The following is a 22,069-nucleotide window of genomic DNA, read 5'->3' as shown; positions in this document are numbered from 1 at the left end:
TAACTTCTTGTGTGCTTGTGGCTTTAGAAGTAGATTATGTGTGTAGTCACTCTAGTTTATGTGTGCACACAAGCTGCCTTGCTGGCGGAAAAACATTATGTTTATTGGTTGGTCAGTAAATTGTGCTTGTACGATTTCTCGAGGCAAATATTCTTTGATACTGAATGAAAATTTACGACACGGGTCTTATAACGCGTACTTGTCACACGTGTACACAACAACGACGACATGCATCGAAAAAAAAAGAATGCCGAGAATATATGCGTGCGTTTGAATGTTTTTCTTGGAAACATTTGTGCCTCTTCGAAAGCATTGCTGCACATAAGGATGTATAGGGCACAGAGTGAAACATCGAAGATACCACGGTGTACCTAGGCTATTTTCTATCGTTTTGTGCACCTGTCTTATGAGCTGTAACGCTTCCGGATTGTGGGCACCAACGTAGTCCAACGGTGAACCTTGTCGCGTAATTTGCGCCCCCTTTACGTCACTGGGTCGAGAGCGACCGGGAAGTGCGAACAGTGGAACCGAGATCGCGCCGCTCTCTTGACGGGCGCGCTGTTCTCGTCTTTCGCAGTCGGACGCCGAGATTCCGCTGGTGCCGTCTCCGCCGTTGGTGCGCCAGTCGTCCGTTCAGCGGCAGACCAGCGCGGTCGACGACGATGCTTCGACGCAGCGGTACCTGCTGTCCCGGGGCGGCATCCGCTTCTGGAAGAACTTCGCCTACGAGGCGGAGGTGAGTCGCCCACCCGCTGACCGGACGTCGCGGACCTCTCCGGTGGCGCACCTTGACACGGTCGAGCAGATTGCGTACAATGGCTCCGCGCAGATTGGGCGATGTTGATGACCCCGCAGTGTGATATTTAGGCTGTGTAAGCAGCGGTACTTGGCTACGTCTGCCGCCGTCCGCCTGGTACACTTCCGCCGTTTATTAGGGAGCTTTAGAAATAGCGCACCCAAGAGTACCTGAACCCTCACGCCCTGTTTGCGTTCTTCTGTAATGTGTTTGCTTGTTTTGTACGTCCGACGGTTTGCGTCCCCTAATTCTGAACGCGCAAAACGTCAAACTTCCTATTATCTGTCAATCATTTCGCACTTTTGTGCGAGTGCAGGGATGTCAGCTAGCCGGTCGTCAGTGGCTAACATTCCTGTTTTCTTCTTCTTCTTTTTAAAATTTTTTTGCCTGTGTTTCAGCTCGCCCCGATGGTGTATCACCTCTCTTCCATTGCCTTTTTATCATTTCCTCCTCCCTTAGGCCACAGGCCACGGTAGCAAACTGGAGATTGCCATCTGCTTAACCTCCCTGTCCTTCCCTCTATACTCCCCTCTCTCTCCTAGTTGTATTCATCGTTTCATTTTTTATATCGTTCTTTTTTTGTTGCTAAAATACGTAATCCCCAGTTTTGAAATATCTACTCAAACGGCATTACATGCATGTGAGAAAAAAAAATAGTTCGCCGGAATAACTTGTAGAGCATCCCAAGATGGTAGCTTCGCAGTATAGTCGGCACAGCGGACTGCGCAAGTTGAGACACTAGCCGTCGTGATTGTCGTCGTTTCAGTCCACAAAGAAAATTCCTCAGCACCGCGCGCGACAAGAGTTGACAACCGACGGAAGCCAGAATTATTGGACCCTGGTCCCCGCCGACGTCGGCACGAACTGCTTCAAAAGCGCTAGTGTGCTTTTTAAAAGAAACGGGACTCATTGAAAAACTATAGAGTGTGCGAACTGATGCGTTCCTTTTCCTTTTAATCTTCTCTTGTTTTCTCATCCTTTCTGCCCCTTGCCCCATCCCCCTGTGCAGAGTAGCCAACCGGACACTTAATCTAGTTAACCTCTGTGCCTTTCACCTCTTGTTTACCATCCTTCCTTGCGTTCAGACAGATTATGGAGTTCAATAGCAGCTTCCGCGGTTTCTTGAAGAGGTACGTCTCGTCTATTTCGTCGATTATGTCGGGGCTCTGCGTGACACGGGTAATGTTTGTGTTGATATTTCGAAAGTGCACATCAGGAAGTCGATAACGTTGAATCGAAGCTGCTGGACTTTGTTGGGACTCGCAGAGAGGCTGACAGTTAATCGCCGCGCCTGTAACCACGCCGATTGGTCGAAACCGGTGTGGTGTGCTGTGAAACGTACATCAACTACTTTGCCCACCGCTCAGCCTCGCAGCATGCGATGATGATGAGGCAGATGGCCATTCAAGGCCATCAGCGAATTGCGTCACGACGAATGCGCGGTTAATTTAACGACTCGCTACATCTTTGTTAATGTGTGTACTTGAACTAACTTCAGTCGTCCCGTAAAGCTCGTCAACCGCCGCCTCTGCCGTTGCCTGCTGTTTGCAAATTAACAACTCCCAACGGCTCCGGCATGAGTGACACAACAGTTGGCTGGTTAGCGCAGTCGAAACTCTCGTAACACTATGTACAAAGGCCGCGTGCTAGTGCCCTGGACACCCCCGGTGCGGAAGATGATGGACGATGCTCCAGCGCCACTCGCAACGACAGCGTGGCCTTAACGTCAGGAGGCCTTCTCGGGGAGAGGCGGTGGGACATTTAGTGTGCGCAGACGCTCTGCCGAAAGGGTGTAACGCGCGAGGCAGAAAAGTCTAACTGCGCCGGGGGCTTGCGTGTCACGCCTCTCCTCGGTCGCGTCCTCTTTTCGAGTTGTCTGTTTCGGCAAAGAAGAGTCGTTCTCTGCGGGTAGGGTGCCTCGATGTGCGCCCTCCGGGCGTGCATCGAGGCACCCTATCTGCGGGTCGCGTTGCGCGCGGTTTGCGGAGCAGATGGGCCGCTGCAGCAACGGGAGCGAGGCTGTTTTCGGAACCTCGCGGACGTCCGCTGCGATCGTCCGACACGATAAGTGCGCCCTGCTTGGCGGCTCACAGGAACAGCGCGTGGTATAAAAAGCGCGTAAAGATATCGCGTCCGACAAGTGACTCTGTACGCGACGTCTGCTCACTGAGGGTGGGAGTGCACTGCACTGTCAGTAAGCCGCGAATCAGCCTCGAAACTGCGACCAGGCCGACGTCTGCGCAAACGCACGAAGACGCGTCGATGATAACGAACCCTTTCACGGGAGGCGCACTGTATCTGATTAGGCTGATTCCGAGCGGTTACTGCACACTCAGTTCAGAAAGAGGAAGATGGGACGGTGTACGTAGGGGTTACCAGTGAAAGCGCATGCTCGGGCAAGCGCATGGGTACTCTGTACTGGCGTACCCTGTGTGGTATATACTGAGTGCCTATGCTATACCATGCACTTTGCTATTGTATGGGCTAGGAGTGCTCTTTATTGAAGCAAGTGAGTAAAAAAACAGCTGAAACATCGTAGACGCACGACACTGCAGATGAGTACACAACTATCGGAGCACTTTCTCGTACACACCAACTCGTCCACAAGTACGCCGTTTCTTGAGCACCGTTCTCTTTGTTACGCTTATTATCGTCGCGAGGTAGGGGATCAAGCTAAATATTCCGAGGTGTTTATCACTCAAGCTCTATGAACGGAGACGCAACATTGTGGCGCCGGCGAGCACTATTGGCGGTCGTCGGCTCGAATAAAGCGGTAGCCATCCGGCCCTCTTTGGCTTGTAACGCGTCATCATACATTCTAAATGAACTATCGGACATCACGGGGTATGACTCTCGAGACGACTTCATGCCAACCGCAGTGGCTCTTTGGCTCCATGTATGCTGAGCGCGAAGGCTAAATTCTTGGCCACGGCCTCAAGGTATACGGCCGCGTCGCAGATGGTTGCAAGAACGCGCGTGCATGCTTGGAATTATCCAGGTATCGTGAATTGTTTTACACCGTTGTGCAGTAAAGACCAGTTGAAGTTCGCCATTTGTCCTGTGTATCTCTCTTTGTCCCGTCTTAAATTGCACCGTTAGATGATGTTTCAGTATACTCGCAGCCAACCAGCCCACATTAGTGTCTATTTGACAGCACTCGCAGTGGTACCTGCGGATACTTGTGTGCTTTGTGACAAAGTTGAGATGACCTTTTGATTAATGGGCGTGGAACTCGTGACACCTCTGCAACATGGTCGACGCTCAGGTACATCGCCTGTGTTGGGACACAGGGCGGGATGTTGCAAACATGTCGCGACATCGGCGGCAGCCATGGTCAACGCAGTCGACGCCGTCATTTCGAGTGGTATAATGCACGGGCATTTTCGATTTGTCGTTCCAGGCTGACCAAAACTATCGGAGACGCCGTTGGCGGGAAGAGCGAGAGAAAAAAGTAAAGGCAGGGAGGTTAACCAGGCGGACGTCCGGTTGCGCCTGCTCTGCGCTGGGGAGATGGGATTGAAAGAAATGAGGAGAAAGTAAAGGCAACATGAGATTGAGTTCACGTGCTCACGCAGGGTGTCTACATAGCATTGGCAGGAGGCGGCGCCTCGGCTGTTCTGAGCAGTCTGGGGTAGCAAATTGGAGAATTGTTCTAAAAGCTGTCGGCGCAGAAAGCTCATTGCCTGCTTGTCCTTGGTGAACACGAGTGGGCGTTGAGGAGTGGCCCGCGTGCTTTCGAACGGCCCGTCGCAGGCCCGGCCGTACATCCGCGTCCGGCACGACATCGACCCGGACCAGGTGAGCGGCGTGCTGGTCCAGGAGTGGCTGTTCTCGGCGCCGCGCATCGCCCTGGTGCTCATCTCGCACGTGGGCCCGCTGGGCGACTGGGCGGACGCGAGGCGGCTCGAGGGCTTCCGGCGCGGACTCCTGCGCGCCGCCAACGCGACGCCCATGTGGCTGCTCACCAACGGCTTCAACACGGGGCTCGCCAAGCTGGTCGGCGACGCCGTGAGCCACGAGCTTCGCCGGCGGCAGGCGCTGCGATGCCACAAGCACCCGAACCGCACCCGCGCGACCCTGCCGCCGCTGCGGCTGGTGGGCATCGTGCGCGAGGACATGCTCGTCAACGCCGACCTGCTCGACGGACGGGTGAGTGCGAAGCGGCGCTGTCGATCGGCTCGTTTACTTATTATTGTTTTTACAAATCGCGTATGTTTAAGCATGCAACGAGCACCATTTGCGTCGTCATGCGCAAGAGTTGTGGGACCTTGTTTTTTTTTAAGGAGAGTGGACTGTAGTGCAGTAATAAATTAAAAAACAAGAAGAAAGCAAAACAAGGAAACGAAGATAAGGTAGGACACACAAAAATAAAAAGAACATGGAAAACACACATGACAGCGTGTGTTTTTTCTATGCGCTTTACTGTGTCGTTCTGCCTTGCGCTACAGTTCGCTCTTCCTGAGATGAACTACCAACAAGCGCTACTCAGCGACTCTCAATGACTCAACTTTGAAGTTTGGTCATTACCAACTTGTCGCGGGTCACACGATATGCCTTATGATCTGGCGCTCTTTTTTTTTTTTCTGTGCGCGAGCAGCAGGCCGACGTTCAGCTCGAGAACGAGGGCAACCGGCCAGAAGAGGGCAAGTTCGAGCTGAACCCGGACCACTCCAACTACGTGCTCGTGCGGGACGAGACGGTCAACCGAACGGGGCTCAACCACTTCGTGCTGCGCCTCGAGCAACGGCTCATCAACCTCTCCGACCACGGTGAGGATTTCCAAAGTCTGCATCAATGCCCCTCTTTGTAGAATGCTGCTGCATTTAGTGTTGCTGTTAGATTTCTACCGGAGCTGTTTCAACAAGTGCACCCCCCCCCCCCTCCTCCCCGTGGTATGCGACAGAGATGTTATGACTCTGAGGTGGCACACAAGGCAAGAAATAAGCGAGAGGAGTCAATGGAACTCACGAGCTCGATGGCAGCAGCCGCATGAAGCTGGCGGACTTGGCTTCGTAATGCGCCGAAAGTATTAGATCGTGTACATATATGCCAGAATAAAGTTTTCATTTAGATGAAATTTACTCTGAAGCAGCGTATCCAAGTGCTTCTTTAACTAGGCCCCCGTTCTGGTGGACTTCAATTGAACTTTCGCTCTTTGAAGGGTTTGTTTGGCCATTCGAGGCGCGTACAGTTAGACAAAGCCGTGGGGCCATTCTAGCCGATAGCGACGTACACTCGGAGTCACACGTCTTGGCCAGCACACGATGACATGCGGCACAGCACGGCACATTTCTCACGGCAGAGAAGCCTTGGAACTCCCTGTGTTGAGCCGAGTCGGGTGCATTGTGGCTTACAGGTTGCGTGTCCAGCTCGGGCTGACTATAGAGTCGAGCAGAGCTGCTGCATGCACTTGTTCTCACTTTGGGCCACCGGCAATTTAGAGGCTGACCTCAATCTTTGGTTCGATTATTACCGCTTTGTGTACTGTTCTCCTGACGCGTCGAGCTGTGCCATCTCAATAGTGGACCGCTTGCGCTTTGGGAGTCTGGTAACTTCGGGGTGAATTAATCGCGCGGCAGGCTGCAGCTACGAGAATCGGTTTGTCAGTGATAAAATATGATCCGCTTGCTTGGACTGTGTCTTCGCGGATGGTTACTTACGCGGAAGCTGTTGTCCTTAACCAAATCGCTTTCGGCTCAAAACGGCACTGTACCACGTAGTGTCTTGAACTAGATGCTCCTGCGACGCTCGCAGCGCCTGCAGCGGCGTCCTCTGGCGGCGGCGACAAGGAGGGCGGTGGCGCCGAGCTCCCGCTCATCGCGTTGCTCGTGTCCGGAGGTGACGGCTGCGCCCGGCTGGTGCTGGAGCACCTCAAGCGACAGCTGCCCGTGGTGGTGTTCGAGGGCAGCGGGGGACTCGCCGACCTGCTCGCGTTCGCCTACCGGGAGAGCCAGCGAAGGTGCGCCCGCCTTTTCCCTCCCCTCTCTCTGCATGGTCTCCGAGACGCGCGGTGCTGCGCAGAGCATCACGCGTCTCGGTGCGTGTCTCGGACGGAACCTGTGCGACCGTTTCTGCGAATCACGGAACCATTTTCTTCTCCACATTCTCGGGCGATATCGGCCCGAAGCGGCATTGCCAACCCCGCGACGCGACGCCGTGCTGGGTTGTGTTAACACATAACCGTGCGGGCACAAAACAAACGGGCAAAAATATTGAGAAGAATGTCATACGGAAGCACGTAAGAAGTAAATTTGACGTTAGCGGCTTTTTACCTGCGTTAGTTGGCCTTGTGTCACGTTGTGTCAGATGTTGATACGGGGTTCACTCGCATTGAGTTCAGTCAGGCAACTTCCTGTTTAGGTAATATTTAACAAGTTAGTGTCTGGGGCTCTGTTCTCGACACGCACGCCGGCTGAACGGCCGCCATTATCCGCCATGTTGACTCTCCGATTGGTTGTCGAGAGGCCACGTGTTTTAAAACTTGTGCTGTGAAGCGGAAGTTTTCATGAAAAATGACGAAACGCGACGTGGTGCTGCAGACTTCTTCAGATAAAACATTTTTCTGGCCCTTGGCAGCTGTATTGCTATGTTAGCGCTCTGAAGAGAAAGTAAACGGTAGCGTGCAGAAGCCCGTGCAATGCATCTATTATTTCGCGAATATGTGGTGCCGGTCCAAGATAGCCGCCATGTCAGGTGTTTGATTGGCTGGAAGAGTATCACGTGAGGTGCGTCAAAGGAAGCGCCGCTTCGTAATCGTCAATCTGAAGTTGCGTGACGTTGCGCTGGGCTGCCACTGCAGAGATATTCCGCCTTAATTTGTGGTGCGGCCGGCCGCGCGAAAATCCGTCAATGAGCGGCCATATGCAATCTTGGCCGAGAGGCACGCGTATCGCCGCATTTCCCCGTTGTATAGGGCCCCATGAAAAAGTTTTGCTCCTAACGTGTGCTTATAATATTTGCATCGCTCTCCGTGGTGTTGTAATTTGTATTTTGACCCATCATATCTTTAAAAACGCGTTCGCTTGAAATAATATTGGTTAAACATTACAACGTTTCTGCGAGTTTTAGCGCTTTTCACGGTTGAGTTCCTATTGTAACCAAGATTAGTGATTTTTCCCCTCATCAGAGGTTACGACAACGGCGTTTCTTTAAATTTATAAAAAGAAATGTACGCAAGGCGGTGCCTTTAAGTTTCCTCACGTAAAGCCTTATTTTCACGCGGTGCGAGTAAGCAGCAAAGTAGACAGGGGGAGGGGGGAGGGGAGGGGAGGTGGCATGCAGCGCCGGCGCTTGCGTCGCGCAAGCGGTTACCTCTTGCACGCGCAACGCTATCGGTGATATATACTCGGCCTTTCTCAGCCAGCCGAGTCGGGCTGAGCCACTTACGTTTAGCGAGATAGTGATAACGCGGCTTAGAACGTGCTGTCATCACCACGTGGCTGGTCGCGTATGCTGTCTCAAGGTAGAAAACAAGCGCATTGGCTGCAGTATACGAGGACTCATTCCGTTTCCCGGGTACACGCATCCTTGTCAATGAAGCAGACGACGGAAGCGAGAAGCGTTTTCGACGGAATAATCGCATGCCTTGAGCTGGCTGCTTTACTTTTACTGAGGAGAGAAACTGGTTTGCCTTATTAAGAACCTTATAAGCTGAGTGCCTAAGGCGAAACAGCAAATTTGCGTCACGTTACGAAAACAAATCGGAGCCATCAGCGACATTTTGTATGCGTCGCGCGTATACGTCATGCCTCGAAGACAATCGCCGAATGTCCGCAACAGCGCCCTGGGTGCCGTTCGCTCAGTGATTTGCCGTTCACTGCCGGGCCTGTCTGCGTGCTTTTGTCTGCCCTGAAAATTGTGCGTGCGAGACTGTACTGTAGGGGCTGCTACAACTAAAGGGATCTGCCATATTGCCTTCTAGTATCCCGAAAGATTGTTGCCTCGATTTCACGCTAGGGGATTAAGGGTAGTCGGAAACCGGGCAGAACGCATTCATGTGGAGACACCCGCTCGCAAGCGTGACTTCATAGATAGGGGCCTCCGGAGCTAATGGGTATTGGTGGATCAGCTCTACGCTTTACCAAGATTTTATGGTACGACGGACGCGATGGCGCTTGGAGTAGTCAAGCGCTTGAAATTCTTATCGCCAATGTTATGGCGATAACATGTACCCGCCTATGGAGCGTATTATTCACACGTTGACCATTTTGGCGGCAAGTCACTGATTACTTCTCTAAGTATTGCATCGACTTTGATTGGCCACGATATCATGCGCGCAAGTGATGTCGCTGATCTAAAGAAACAATGCTGGTGTAAGCATGGCGGCGGTGATTACTTTGTAAGGTTGACACGTTTCAACACAAAAATTTAGAAATTTAGAACCATACCACTCTGTGAAAGTGGATGACCAGTCGAGCGGTATAGATGGTGATAAACATATATAATAAACATATTGATAAACAACAATACAATATGATAAACAATACAAACAAAAATGTTTAAACAATACAATAAACAATACAAAACAAAACAATATGATAAACATATTGATAATAAATATGTTGATTTAAAATAAAAGACACATACCAAAATGAATTTCGTTTTTTCACGATTTTTATTACATTGCATACTTAATGCATTTTTCATTTTTAACTGTCTTTTGTTTGTTTGGATTTATTATTTAGTCACCAAGGTGACTATCGCTTTATGATCGCTATGGTATGCGGCCAGTGGCTCTGTGGCGACACTGGAAAGGTTCTTGGCCAATGTGAGGTCTATGCACGACCGAAGACGCGTCGTGGGCGCACTGATGTGTGCGTAACATTGAATGCCGAACCTTTCCAAGAGAAAAGCCACGAACCACTTTCCGTCTGGTCGAGACACGTCTATGTCGAAATCGCTCACAATCACCGCGGGAGTGGAGTCAGTAGGGGTGATCCAACCGAAGGTGCATGCGCCCGGCGTTTCTGGCACGATCGTTCCCGCTTCTGTTGACGACAGTGTTCTTCGTAGGCGCGCTGTTCTTCCGCAGTCCTCACCCATCGCACGCGGCCTACCCATCGCACGGGTAGGAAGGGAACTGAGATAAGATTACGTGGTTTGCCTATAGAGCCCGTGACGTCACCCCGCAATCCACACTAAACGGTGTCTATTCCCGTTTTACTTTTTTATTACGATTTTTTAAATCATAATACGTTTTGACCCTTCTCGCGATTAAACGCAGCTGGGGCATACCCGGCGATAAGCTTTTGCTTCATGCTTTAAATGCTGCCATCTTTTTTGCCTACGCACACAGACCGCCAGAATTAGGCGTATAGCAGCTTCGCAGAAAAAGAAAAGTCTGGGGTTTCACGTGCCACCACCACGATCTGATATAAGGCATGTAGGGCAGGGAGGCTTCGGAATAATTTTGACCACCCGGGGTTCTGCAACTTGCACCCAATGCGCGAGCGTTTCTCCATTGCGCTGCCACCGGAATGCGGCCGCCGTAACTGCGATCGCGAGTCCCTCACTGCGGCGTGCCTCGTAGGTCGTGGTTTCGGCGCGTAATGGGCCGCACTTCTTTGTCTTCTGTCAGACACGTGGGCGGTTGCGTGTGTGTCGCCTTCTCGTTCGTCATTTTTGCCATTCGTGCGTCGGCGAGCTGCCCCGTACTCGGGTGCTGTCAGCGGTGCCAAACCTGCGACGTCGTGTCCCGCCCTGTGCCACGGTTCCCTCCCGATCGGCATAACGAGGACGTCCTATTGGGGCGAGGTCGCATAATTAACGGCGACTCAATCCGGACTTGTCGTCTGCTCCCGCAGAGCGTGTGTGTGTATACACTTTTGAACGCAGCGTCGCGTGTCGGCGGCTGACACGTCGAGGCAACGCTTGCGGTGGCTGGCCTGGCAAACGCGCAGTACAGGATTGCGCGCTTGGCGTGGCTTAATTGCTCGCAGATTCCTGTGACTCGTCATGTTGCGGTGGCTAATTGTGCGTCCTTGTGTTAAAGCGAACCTTCGTTTGCCTTTTCCTTCGAATTCCCCCAGTGTTGCTGCTGGACCATGTCTTGCCCAGTAGCTCTTGCCAAATACGTGGGTCGAACTAGAAGTAACGCTGTCAGCATGCCGTCGTCGTCGTACCATTGTCATCATCATCGATGGATCCCGGCCAAGGTCCCGGACTGTTCGCGACTCGAAGTTAACGCTTGCCCCCTAGCGGCGCCGCCGAGAAACAGCCCATCCAGGTTCAGGTTTGAAGCGAAAGAGGGTGTCCTATCACGGCATGCGCCGAATGCCTCGTAGTTCTCAAATCGTCGTGTGCCGCCGCGCACAAGCCCGAAAATGAAAAAAAATCAAACACGGATGTCGACAGATTTTTGTTGTGTACTATCCTGCGTGTCATCGCGGTGGAAATACAGCAATGTATGATTTCATCGTTTCTAGAAAGGAGCAGACGACGCGTATCGGAGAGCGACTTGGACAAGAAATTTCCGCATTGGGAAAAGGTGACCGATACTACACCGACATTGAAACACTTCACTCGGGTCGACTTCGTTATTCCCGAGGAGTATACCTTTGCTTTCTTTTTTGTTTATTTTGAATATCTTGCTGTCGTTTCAAATCGCGGAGGGTGCTTTATTCAGGAAGGCGATTTGATAAATTATAGTGATGTACGCTTAAGCTTCATTTGGTTTTGTTCCTTTATATTTGTCTGCGCCAGCTTTAATGCTTTAAGCAGCAGTAATATTCTCGCTAATGTTCTTTTTTTCGGCAAGCACGGTAGCAGGAATGATAATTGCCTCGGAAGGTCTGTAGTTGATCATGACACGTGTTATGCCGCGAGCTGACATGTCGTTTTCATAGCATGCTTTAGCTTAACGGTGCAAGCAGAAGATGCTCTTTTCTCATTCAACGCAGTGAGTCGTCAGTTTATTTGCACGCAAGAAATTTGGAAGTGGCAGCAAATGGCGCTCGTTCCAGCTCGGGAGCGTTCGACCTGCGCACAGTGCCGCTAGTTTGCTTCCCGGCACTGCGCAGACACCTAAATTCCATCACAACTTGTTCCATTCGTTTCACAGTCATGCATTTATTACACTTATTCAACTGACTTTGCCAAAAGAAAACCCTCGCTAAATTTGGAAACCTGTCGGAAGAAGCTCAACTTGGTCCGATTGGTTGTTGTTCACTTTTCACGTTTCACTGGGTTTGAGAATTCCTATGGGTGGCAGGCGTCAGCTATAAAAGGAAGGCGCACCCCGACTCACAAACGAAACTCATTTGTTTTTATACCACGACACAATGAGCAGGTAACTTTACAGTCTTTAATCTCTTTCTATCAGTGCTCAATAGCCGTATATAGCTTCTGAAAGCACGATAGACGTTACTGCCTATATACAGATGTCACTGCATATATATTGTGAGATGTTTTATGTGATATACTACAACATGAGTCACAGTGCGGACTGGTTTATGAAAGCCGTAAACAATCAAGTATCGTACCTGTAGCAGTGGAGGAACTCCGCGAACAAGTGCTTGCACCTTTTGGAGGCTCACAACGCATAAACAGTTTCTTTCATTAACCTTCGGCTCGCTTGAAAAGCTCTGTCTTCAAAGAGATCTGATGCGGCACTCTGGGCAGGCCGGACGTTTTCACTTACAGCGCAACTGTTTCCACGATTTCGTCGCTCATATCCTTTAGACTGATCGAAATAAGGTGATCGGCAGCAAGGACCCTTTCGGCTTTGACTAAACACCTCGACTGTGCGCCACAAAAGAGAAACTTGAGCGCAGCACCGAGCGAAAGAGCCGCCGTGAACCCGGATGTCGCGGCCATCTTTGTTTATTTGGACAGCGTTGCCAGCTCAATTAGCGGATTCTGGAGTTTCCGATTAGCTGCCATCCCGTCGTCGTCGTAATGCCATTGTCATCATTACATCGTCCTCATGCAGTCGTGGTCGTACCGTTGTCGACACTATCATCAGCCGTCACACGTGCCCTTTGCATCAGCGGAGTATGTCCGGCCGCCGACCACAACCAAAACGGGCGAAAGACTCAAAGAAAGCTATTCACTTTAAAATCACGTTCTCTCCAATGGGCCGTACGTTAACGGGCTCCTGCGGATTACGGATTAGTGCTATCTTAAAGGGCCCCTCACCAGGTCTGGCCATTTTGAGCTGACAAGCGCAGAGCATACGATGCCCGCTGACGATCGTATTTGCTAAGTGTTGCATCGCTACGCGCCGCGGAAAGATCTCAAATTTCAAACCGAACGCCGTTTTCCCTTTCTCTATCGGCCGCCGCGCTCCTAACCGGACGGTCACGTAGTCGCGTACCTACATCTACGTAGTTGGGTTCGCGCTGTGACGTGGCTCGTGGTGACACGTGACTTCGAGAATTATTCAAGGCAACATCTGTTATTTGTGTGATCTGTTGCTTGAATTGACGAATTGAAGTTTAGAGAAGTAATAAAACACACAATAAACTGAATGTCTGCGTGTTTTTTGTTTTACTTCGCACCGAAGCAAGGGAGATGTACTTCCGCTTCGTCTGCTTGTTCCCACGGTCGTGCGGTCACGTGCGCAGGTACCGAAACTATGCCATTTTCTACCGTGTTCCAACGCGTGGTCATGCTTTACGATCTTCTTGTTCTGCTTCAGTATTCGTGTAGCACTGAATTATACCGCTAGTCACGTGCCCTTGTGCACAGCGCGCAAAATCTTGCGCTGGGCGAAAAAGGACAATCATTAGAAGCCGCGCGCAACGCCGTCAGCGGAAATGCGCAGCGCCAGAAAAAGAAAAAAGAATAGAGAGGGGAAAAAAAAATGAAGGCGAGGCCCGTAACGCAGGCGTCGCGCGAGCGCGCACGGTCCGGTATGGGAGAACGCAGGGAAGGAATTTCGCTTGCGGAGGCTAGACGGGGCGAGTGGAGAGAGTGTCTCGCCATGCAGTGAAGCTCGCCTCGGGAAATCATGGGTTCGCGGCACTGAAATATCTATATCTCGGCTATTAAAGAGCCGATTAAAAAAATTTTTGCGACAGAACACTCCCTAGAGTACACCTAACAACTTCCAGTGTATAACCGAAATTTGCTATGGGGCCTGGTGAGGGGCCCTTTAACAAACGTTATTTATCGAGTTTACCATACGTAGCGTTTACGTACGCAAAAAGGCGTTGGAGAAAAAAGCGGCGTATGTTGCGCACGCTATAGTGCGAATTGTCGCGATGGCTGCGCTCTTGCTATAATTCATCACCAGTAAATGGCGTATTGAGCATTCAATTCGTCTAAGAACCGCATGTTAAGAGGAAGCTTTAGGTTGGGTCCAACTCTGGCGCAGCCTGTTCAAATACACGTAAAACGCAGAAACACTTTTCTGAGATAACCCCTTAACCGATTTTAATAAAATTTGTTGCATTAGAGACAGAGAGGTAAATTATAGTGACTGTTGCAAGCAGAATTTCGATTTAGGGTGTGAATTTTGTTTAAAATTTTTTCGAAAATTCGCAAGTTCGAAAATAAAAGTAGAGGCACGAAGTTTACAAATTATATAGTTCTGTAACAAGAACACATAGAGCGGTTCTGTAAACGGCATGCATTATATCATTCAAAGCGGATGAATTCAATGCGTCAATTTATATCTTACGTGAATTCGTTACGTTGTGTACTAGGGTTCTGCAAAAGTTGTATTTCCATATTACTACATTTTTTGAGGTTCATGTGTAGCATATCAGTTTTGTCCACTTTAGATCTACTATTAGATACAATTAACATAGTTGTGATGTCATATTTAATTGCCGAGTTACAGAGTTGTAAACTTGATAGACTCGTTTTCTGAAAATTTGCGATTTTTGCCAATTTTTAATAAAAAATTGACGACCCAAATCGAAAATTGAAAACCAACAGTCACTAGACTTCAAGTTTTTGTCTTAAATGCAACAAACCTCGTCAAATTTGGCACAGTGGTTGCCGAAAAAAAGGAATTCTTCTTTTACATGTATTTAGATACGAGCACCCGAGCTAAAGCTTCCTCTTAACAGCGGATAGCCTGCCCAGCTTCTTAGATCGTTGGGTGATTTTGGCGCCCAGGCCTGACCAGAGGAGCCGTCATAGGAACGCTGTATTCGGTGTGAATGGACTGTGTGGGCTTGACTAGGTTTTACGCCTGGCACCTGCAGATGGCGTCACGTCCTGTTGCGCTTTCAATGCATTTCAGTATGCCAGAATAAAGCTCCATGTGTTGCGTGCACCCATAGCTGCCGCAAAGGGCCTCCCTTTAGCGGATGTAAGAGGCCCCGCTGGCCCCTTACGCTGTTCTAAACTTTCCTATCTTCACACGGACGAATGATAGGACATTCACAGGGATAAGAAGACCTTCGGCAAACGGAGCCTATAAAAATAACAGAGGTTAATAATTCGTGAAAGAGACGTGTAAACAGAGGCTCCTCAAAAGCTACAAAGACATATTAACATGCGACGAAAGGTTTATATATTGCAGACAAATAAAAGTTGGAAGGACGTTCTAAAAAGAAAACAGCGACGGGCATAAGCAGATGTTTCAAGGACAGTGAAGAAAGAGAACAGTTGTGGACACACACACACAAAAAAAAAATTACACAATGCAGATGTCTCGCTAATATTGCGTGGGCGATGACACGCAATTCTTCCTAATTAGAACAAATTGCGTTGGCCAACGCCGAAAAACTATTCTTTACGGAGGACCGCAAGTTCGCTGTTCAAATACTCGGGCACGCGCGCGCAAAGCCACAACAGGAGGGTGTACGTGGTCCTATGTGGCCGGCCAGGGAAATCTGCAAAACCAGGCCTTTTCGAGATTACAAATGCCCCCACACACGAGAGTAAGTTAATACACTTATTCTGCGACCTGTTACGTTCGTTGAGACGCTCGGTGAAAGCAGGCGGCTCAGAAGACGCCACATAGTTGATGCAACTGCACAACTCAGCAAAGCGTGCTCTAATCTTTCTTCGTTTGCGCACTGCACAAGGTGCAGAACGAACTACACCCCAAGCTGTGAGGCGGTCATGTGTAGGTTGGGCCCGCCGACCGTCTGCCACCTGTAGTATCTTACGCCCGGTGGTAAGCTTTAAGAGGCGAACGCCTGCCATTTACCATTGTCACTCCTTTCGAGCTGATCACCGTCGATTAAGTTCGCCTACCGCAGTCTCTTCACATGTTCGAGGCGATGGAGTGTGCCACAAGTCAACGTCAGGTAACTTGTACACGTTCCAACAGTGCTAAGAACAATGAATGAAGAGCCATGAAGTAGCCCTGCAACGTATTTCCTACAACGATCGTTGTTGGTTAAGTTGCTGAGCGACGTTATGACGTAATTATTTAAGTGTAGCAGGATAAGAACGTGGACAATCTCTCAGCGCTGACTAAACATGTCCTCCCCTGCGTATGCCCCTTTAATCTACGTGTTTCCCAACACGTGTCAGCTTTTATGGGCTGCAGATTTATCCAACAATTCTCAGTACCTGTTGCTCGTGGTTGGCGTACACCGCACGACATGATTTTAATTCAAGGAAAAAGCAGGCAGATTCAGCTACAGTTCACGTGTACGTAAAGCGAAGCATTCGTGATGTGATTGGCTCATGAACCATGTGTATATGCATAGGAAGTGTGGTTTCCGAGATATAAACATTAGTATTGCCGTCAAATGCGGCAGTTGGCCGACGTTGAGGAAGATATTGAGATGAAATTGAAGGTTTATTTACATTATTTACACTAATAACACAAAGTAATGAACAGTCATCAAGTCATCGATGGCCGGCAGCAAATCGGACGCGGCCCGCGGCAAGAAGCACGAAAGAAAATGAATCTGTGATGGATGCATGTCTCTTCTTGTCTCTCGCTTTTAACCCATTTGGTCTCTCGCGGTCACGTCGTTGTCTGCCAATCATCGAGCCCGCTCAGGTGTCGTCATTTTCCTCTAATGATAGGCGCCCGTGCAAGTGCAGTCACATTCGGCAGATGGGGTCGCTCCGAGGGCTCCACTGTGACCTACTTACGGGTGCCTTACGGGTGCCTTACGGGTGCCTTGCGGGTGACTTACAACCGGCGTTGCCTTGGTGTTGCCTCCCCGTCTGAAAGCGCGCAGCTGGAGGAGATGGGTTATTTTCGAACGAGCTTTCAGAGCTGCAAAGCAGCATTGCTCGGGATCAAGATTATCTGAAGCCGTGCCAGCTCCCGTTGTACTTTTCGGAAGAGTCAAGCAGGGGTGGAGACAATAGCTCGACGGGCGGCATCTGTGGGAGTCGCCAACATGTGTGACAGGTCCGGGAACGTGTTAGACGCGCTCCTGCGCGCCCTAATTGGAATGCGACGGTGATTGGATGTGGTCGGGGAACTCAAGTGGTGCCAGGAAAAGGGCCCATATCTAACAGCACATACTACAGCGGGACTAGATCTTCTTTCGTGCTTCGCTAAGAACACTCGGCGCCATCTAGCGCCACCGCTGCGAAGCTTCCGATTGGTCTCTGAGATGCACGGCGTGCCAGTGCGTGCGAATGAGAGGGAGGGATTGTGGAGAGAAAGAGGCGCTATAATTTCCGCAACTCTTTAGGGAGCACGACTCAGCGCCAAGAAACGCGACATGCAGCAATCGGGCTCCCCTCTCGCGCTTTTTTTTTTCTGGATACGCTGCGCCATCTACTGGCGCTGCCGAGAAGCCGCGCCTGGGCTCTGAGACGAAAAGCGTGGTGTGCCTGTGCGTGCGAACGCTGAGAATTGACCACTTGCAGAAGTACGACTGCGCATGCGCAAAAACCGGCCGCGCGCGGCGCTTCGTGAGCGCCGTCTCCGTGGTTGGAAAGCAAACTGCGCTGCTCGGGCGTGACATGCCGGCCAACTGAGTCGCTTTCGGCTGCACGAGCTATTATTATGAAAATGGAAATAGTAATTTCTTCAGATTTCCGCCCGCGAAGGTTGATGTGGAGAAGTTTGTGGACGGCAGCGGTGAAGCGGTCGAACCCGGACGGCACGCCGTGGCAGCTAACAGTGCATTCTAGGATCTGTGGCTTATGCAGGCGACTTCTATTCCTTTGTCATCTCCTGCCAGTTCTGCAACGCTGAACAGAAGGCCAGCGACGTGCTGGCAGGGCCCATTGAGGCTTTTAAATATAAAGAATGCAGTTTTCCTTCGCGCTCGTCACTGAGTGACCCTGAGTAGATGCGAGTACGATTAAGCGATTTGTGAAGAACAGCGCAAACAGATGCGGCCAGTCTATGTACGTCATGTCATTTGTGAGTCTGCGCTCGTCTTCTTCTTTTCCGTACATGTCAGTTGTGTTGCGCTCTCTTCCAACATGTCTTCGAACCAATTCGTCAAACTATCTGCCTTGATGAGTATTCGCGAGTGAGCGGGAGCGTACTGGCCTGCGGACGCACGCTGTAGGGGTTGGAGTACGGGACTTCGGGATGAAAGCCAAACTTGGGAGGGATTTATTCTACATTATGTACAGGGAGGTGAGACGTCAATTAACATTCGTACAGTCATTACGGGCCAGCAGCAACTCGGACGCTGCGGCCCGCTGCAAGAAGTTCGAGAGAGGTGAATCAGGGAACCAGGGAGTGTCCCAGAATGCTCAGGTCTCTCTGGAAGGCTTCTTATAAACCCTTCGAGCACTGCAAGTCACGTCATGTTTGACCAATGGGAGAGTCCGCTCCGATGACGCCACTTTCAGCCAATGGTAGGCGCCCGTGTCGCGGTGTCACACCTGGCGGCTCGCTGTGGTCTTGCCTCGCAGACTGGCAATGCACTTCTAACGAGGAGAAGGAGGGGGCTGCTCATGCTCCATTGTTGGAGGCCCACCTGCTAATCCCGGCGACGCACGAACTTGTTGGCACGTGAACTTGTTGCCTTAAACTTGTTTGCTCGGCCGCTTCTCTGGAATGCGCTTTCCTGCTTCTGCATTCCTCAATTAGCTGTGCTGCCATCCGATGTGGTCTGGGGAACTCGAAGCTATCGCAGGAAACAGCTCCATATCTAACAGCTCGTCCTCGCCCCGGTTGTTCTGAATGGCCGGTGAACTCAATTCGCTGGCCATGAGGAACGCTGAAAGAACCTGCAGGGTATTGGTGTCGAGCCTCGTTTGACAACCCTCAGGATCCTGGGCCCTGGAGAACAAACGTCAAACAAACAAAACAGCACAGCGCTGCACCACGCGTAAGCGCAGGCTCTTCACCCCTGACTCGCCAGACTATTACTGAGTCAAAATCAACCCTGATCTTTTATTTCCCCAATTTCGACAAAACAGTTCCAACCACCCCTCCAAACAGCCATCCATTTCTCCTCGATTGCCGACAAGACCAGACTACTATTGTTGTTGCAGAACAAAGGGTCGTTGACGATGCAAACAACAAATGAAAACAGCCGAACATAACATAAGTGGCCTAACTACACGAACAGCATGTTTCCAATCTATCGCAGTGGCGTACTTATCGCAAGTAATGGTGTCACTGAACAATCTGGTCAACCTCACAAGTACGTAATCACAAGCGCACTAGCCTTGTGGTCACTAAACAAAACGCGTACATGCGTTGTAGGCAAACTTTTCATTTACGCTTACTCACGTTTCTTCCTTTAGTCCCTCTAGGACACGTGACTTAAACGAACAATTAAACTTGCGGGACTTACACACTCCGCACAACTCTTAAAATGATGCGTCTTCTACTAACTCTTTCCACGCACGTTCACTAAAGAAGTCAGAATACGGCTGCCCTCAACACACACTAGCAACCCAGTCATAAAGTCTGCTTCCTTCCGTCCACACAGGACACGCGCTAATGGAACTAAGAACGCTTCTCCGTGCAAATCATGCACTCACAGAAAATCTACGCGCTTAACCTTAGAAAATTCAACACTTAAAAAGAAAGAAGGTTAAATAAAACACACGCGCGTTACGATAGGCCTCTCAACAGTAACCTTGACCCTCAGGTTACTCACACACACACAAAAAAAGCCTATTTACTTATTAATGAGCATCTCGCGAGACTACATGTTTACAAAAAACCGCGTCTTTCAAAGCTCGAGCCTCTCTAACGAACACAAACAAAGCTCATACAAAGAAAACCTAGTCTCAAATCGCGAAATTTTCCAATGCTCAAAAATAAAAACAAAGCAACATTTCACTTCTACGGAAGCTCTCTTGGCTTCCCGTTCCCGATTGCTTACGACTGACTCATACTTTCAGCCTGACCCGCGGTGGGCGTGGTCTCAAAGCTACTCTGGCTGCCGAGAGACAACAAAAGGGCTGATTCACTATCAGCTCCCCCAAGACGTTACGGTCTACTGCCAATTTGCGTCCCCGCGCCCCGCTTTCAACACAAGCTCGATTGACCGCGTCGCTACTCCCCACCTGGTCTCGTCCTGCCACCTTGCGTTTCTTCGAACTGCACGCTGAGCTATGAAAAGAACTACGGAACGACGAGGAGCTTAACTGCCTCGTGCCCTTTGTCCGCGTCCGTGCAGAACATTCTTCGCGGTCCCCCTTTGACCTGTGGCTCGAACGTTTAGGATGCGTCAACATCGTCCGTGACGACCGCACCTTCTTCCTCGCGCCCTGCCCATTTGGGTTTCTCGCCATCTTTGGCGGCGCCTCATTAGTTACCGACTTTCGGTTTTTACTGCGCTTCTTTTTACGGCGCTTTCTCTTTGCACTCGCCTTCATGTCGCCTTCTCGTGCCTCGTGCTGGCCGGTACACATTTCGTCGGCCCGGATCGGTCTCTTACCCGCACAGTCTGAGTGATTCTCACTTAAATCAACACTCGCTCTGCCTCGACTGGCGGACAGCTCAACCGACTCTGGCACAATGCAGCAGGCTTTACTCGAGTTAGACAACTCGCACTCTAGCGAACTGCCCTCTACTGCATTGCCCAGCTCATGCTGTGCATCGGCACACAGTCCGTCGGTATCGATCGCTGTCTCACGCGCACAGTCCGAATGATTAATAACTGAACCATCCGTATTTAGGCCATCTAGACTGGCGGAGAGCCGCACCGATCCCTGAACAATGCAGTTGTTCTCTCGTGGACTACGGAGCTCGCCATCCCGAGAACTACTCTCAACTGCATCGCTCAGTTCGCACTTCACTTCTGCACGCACATCTGGCTCTACATGGGTGCTCGCTTCTGTCGGGTCAGAAGTACCCTTTTCTTCGCTAGCAACCTCGCTAACATTACCAGCGACGCACACACGCGGTAACTGTGCCAATAACTGATCACAATACTGTATCTCTTTGATCAGTGCTGCCTTCTCTCTCTCATACTTTTCCTCTCGCTCACGTTCGCGTTCATTCTCACGTCCGTGACGCTCACACCTAAGAGTAAGTTCTTGAAGCTCCTGCTTCCGTTCATTCTCGCGTTCTTCACGCTGACGCCCACTCCTAAGCTCACGACGCTCTCGCAAACGTACACGACGCACACGCTCCCGTGGCTCCTGTATCACCTCCCAAGCAAGCGCAATGCTTTTGTCATCATTGCCACTATCATTAATCGCCTTTATGATAGCTGGCGTTTCCATCCGTTCGTCCGCCTCAACTCCCAAATCGTCGCACACCAACAACAAGTCTAACCTCGTCAACCTTCTAAGATCCATGGCAGCTGCCCCGGCAGGTGGTTAAAACTGTTTTCCTTAATTAATTTGTGCAAACACACAATGCATCAAACTCCCGATTCCCAGAACTATCAAAATTGAACACACAACCTTTGAGTCTGGCGAATCATAAGGAAAAAAACCACGCGCTCACTTACGGTTGCAGCACCCTGCCATCCGGTTCATTTGTCCGCTGTTTCCCGGTTCCTCCGGACTCCCTGGGTCGAAGGCTCGCTCCTTCTTCGCAACTCCCAGTCTCTTCGGACCTCTTTCGACGAAGGCTCTCTCTTCTTCGCTCTTCCCGGTTCCTTAGGATCTCTCTCGCCGAAGGTTGATCCGTAGCGCTGCCACCAGCTGATGTATTCGGAGGCGATCCCACCGCTGCCACCAGATGTAGGGGTTGAAGGACGGGACTTCGTGATGGAAACCCACAACCTGGGAGGTTTTATTCTACATTATTTACAAGGAGAGGTGAGCGACAAGTAGCCGTCGTGCAGACATTACGGGCCGGCAGCAACTCGGACGCTGCGGCCCGCGGCAAGAAGTTCGAGAGAGGTGAATCAGGGAACCAGGGAGTGTCCCAGAATGCTCAGGTCTCTCTGGAAGGCTTCTTATAAACCCTTCGAGCACTGCAAGTCACGTCATGTTTGACCAATGGGAGAGTCCGCTCCGATGACGCCA

General features: G+C 50.6%; 1 protein-coding gene across 3 annotated transcripts in view; it reads left to right on the top strand.

Moving 5' to 3' along the window:
* Positions 1-22,069, top strand: part of LOC135919151 (transient receptor potential cation channel subfamily M member-like 2) — a 203,169-nt gene that overhangs the window by 84,251 nt on the left and 96,849 nt on the right. For all 3 annotated transcript variants that reach the window (XM_065452875.2, XM_070536273.1, XM_065452873.2), the window contains exons 2-5: positions 578-736; positions 4,550-4,945; positions 5,394-5,565; positions 6,551-6,755. In XM_065452875.2, coding sequence (XP_065308947.2) covers positions 578-736; positions 4,550-4,945; positions 5,394-5,565; positions 6,551-6,755 — 932 coding nt within the window. The remainder of the gene's footprint in view (positions 1-577; positions 737-4,549; positions 4,946-5,393; positions 5,566-6,550; positions 6,756-22,069) is intronic.

This window comes from Dermacentor albipictus, chromosome 3 (genome assembly GCF_038994185.2).
Source record: "Dermacentor albipictus isolate Rhodes 1998 colony chromosome 3, USDA_Dalb.pri_finalv2, whole genome shotgun sequence".
NCBI classification, from domain to species: domain Eukaryota; kingdom Metazoa; phylum Arthropoda; class Arachnida; order Ixodida; family Ixodidae; genus Dermacentor; species Dermacentor albipictus.
This window is presented reverse-complemented; position numbering and strand designations above follow the sequence as displayed.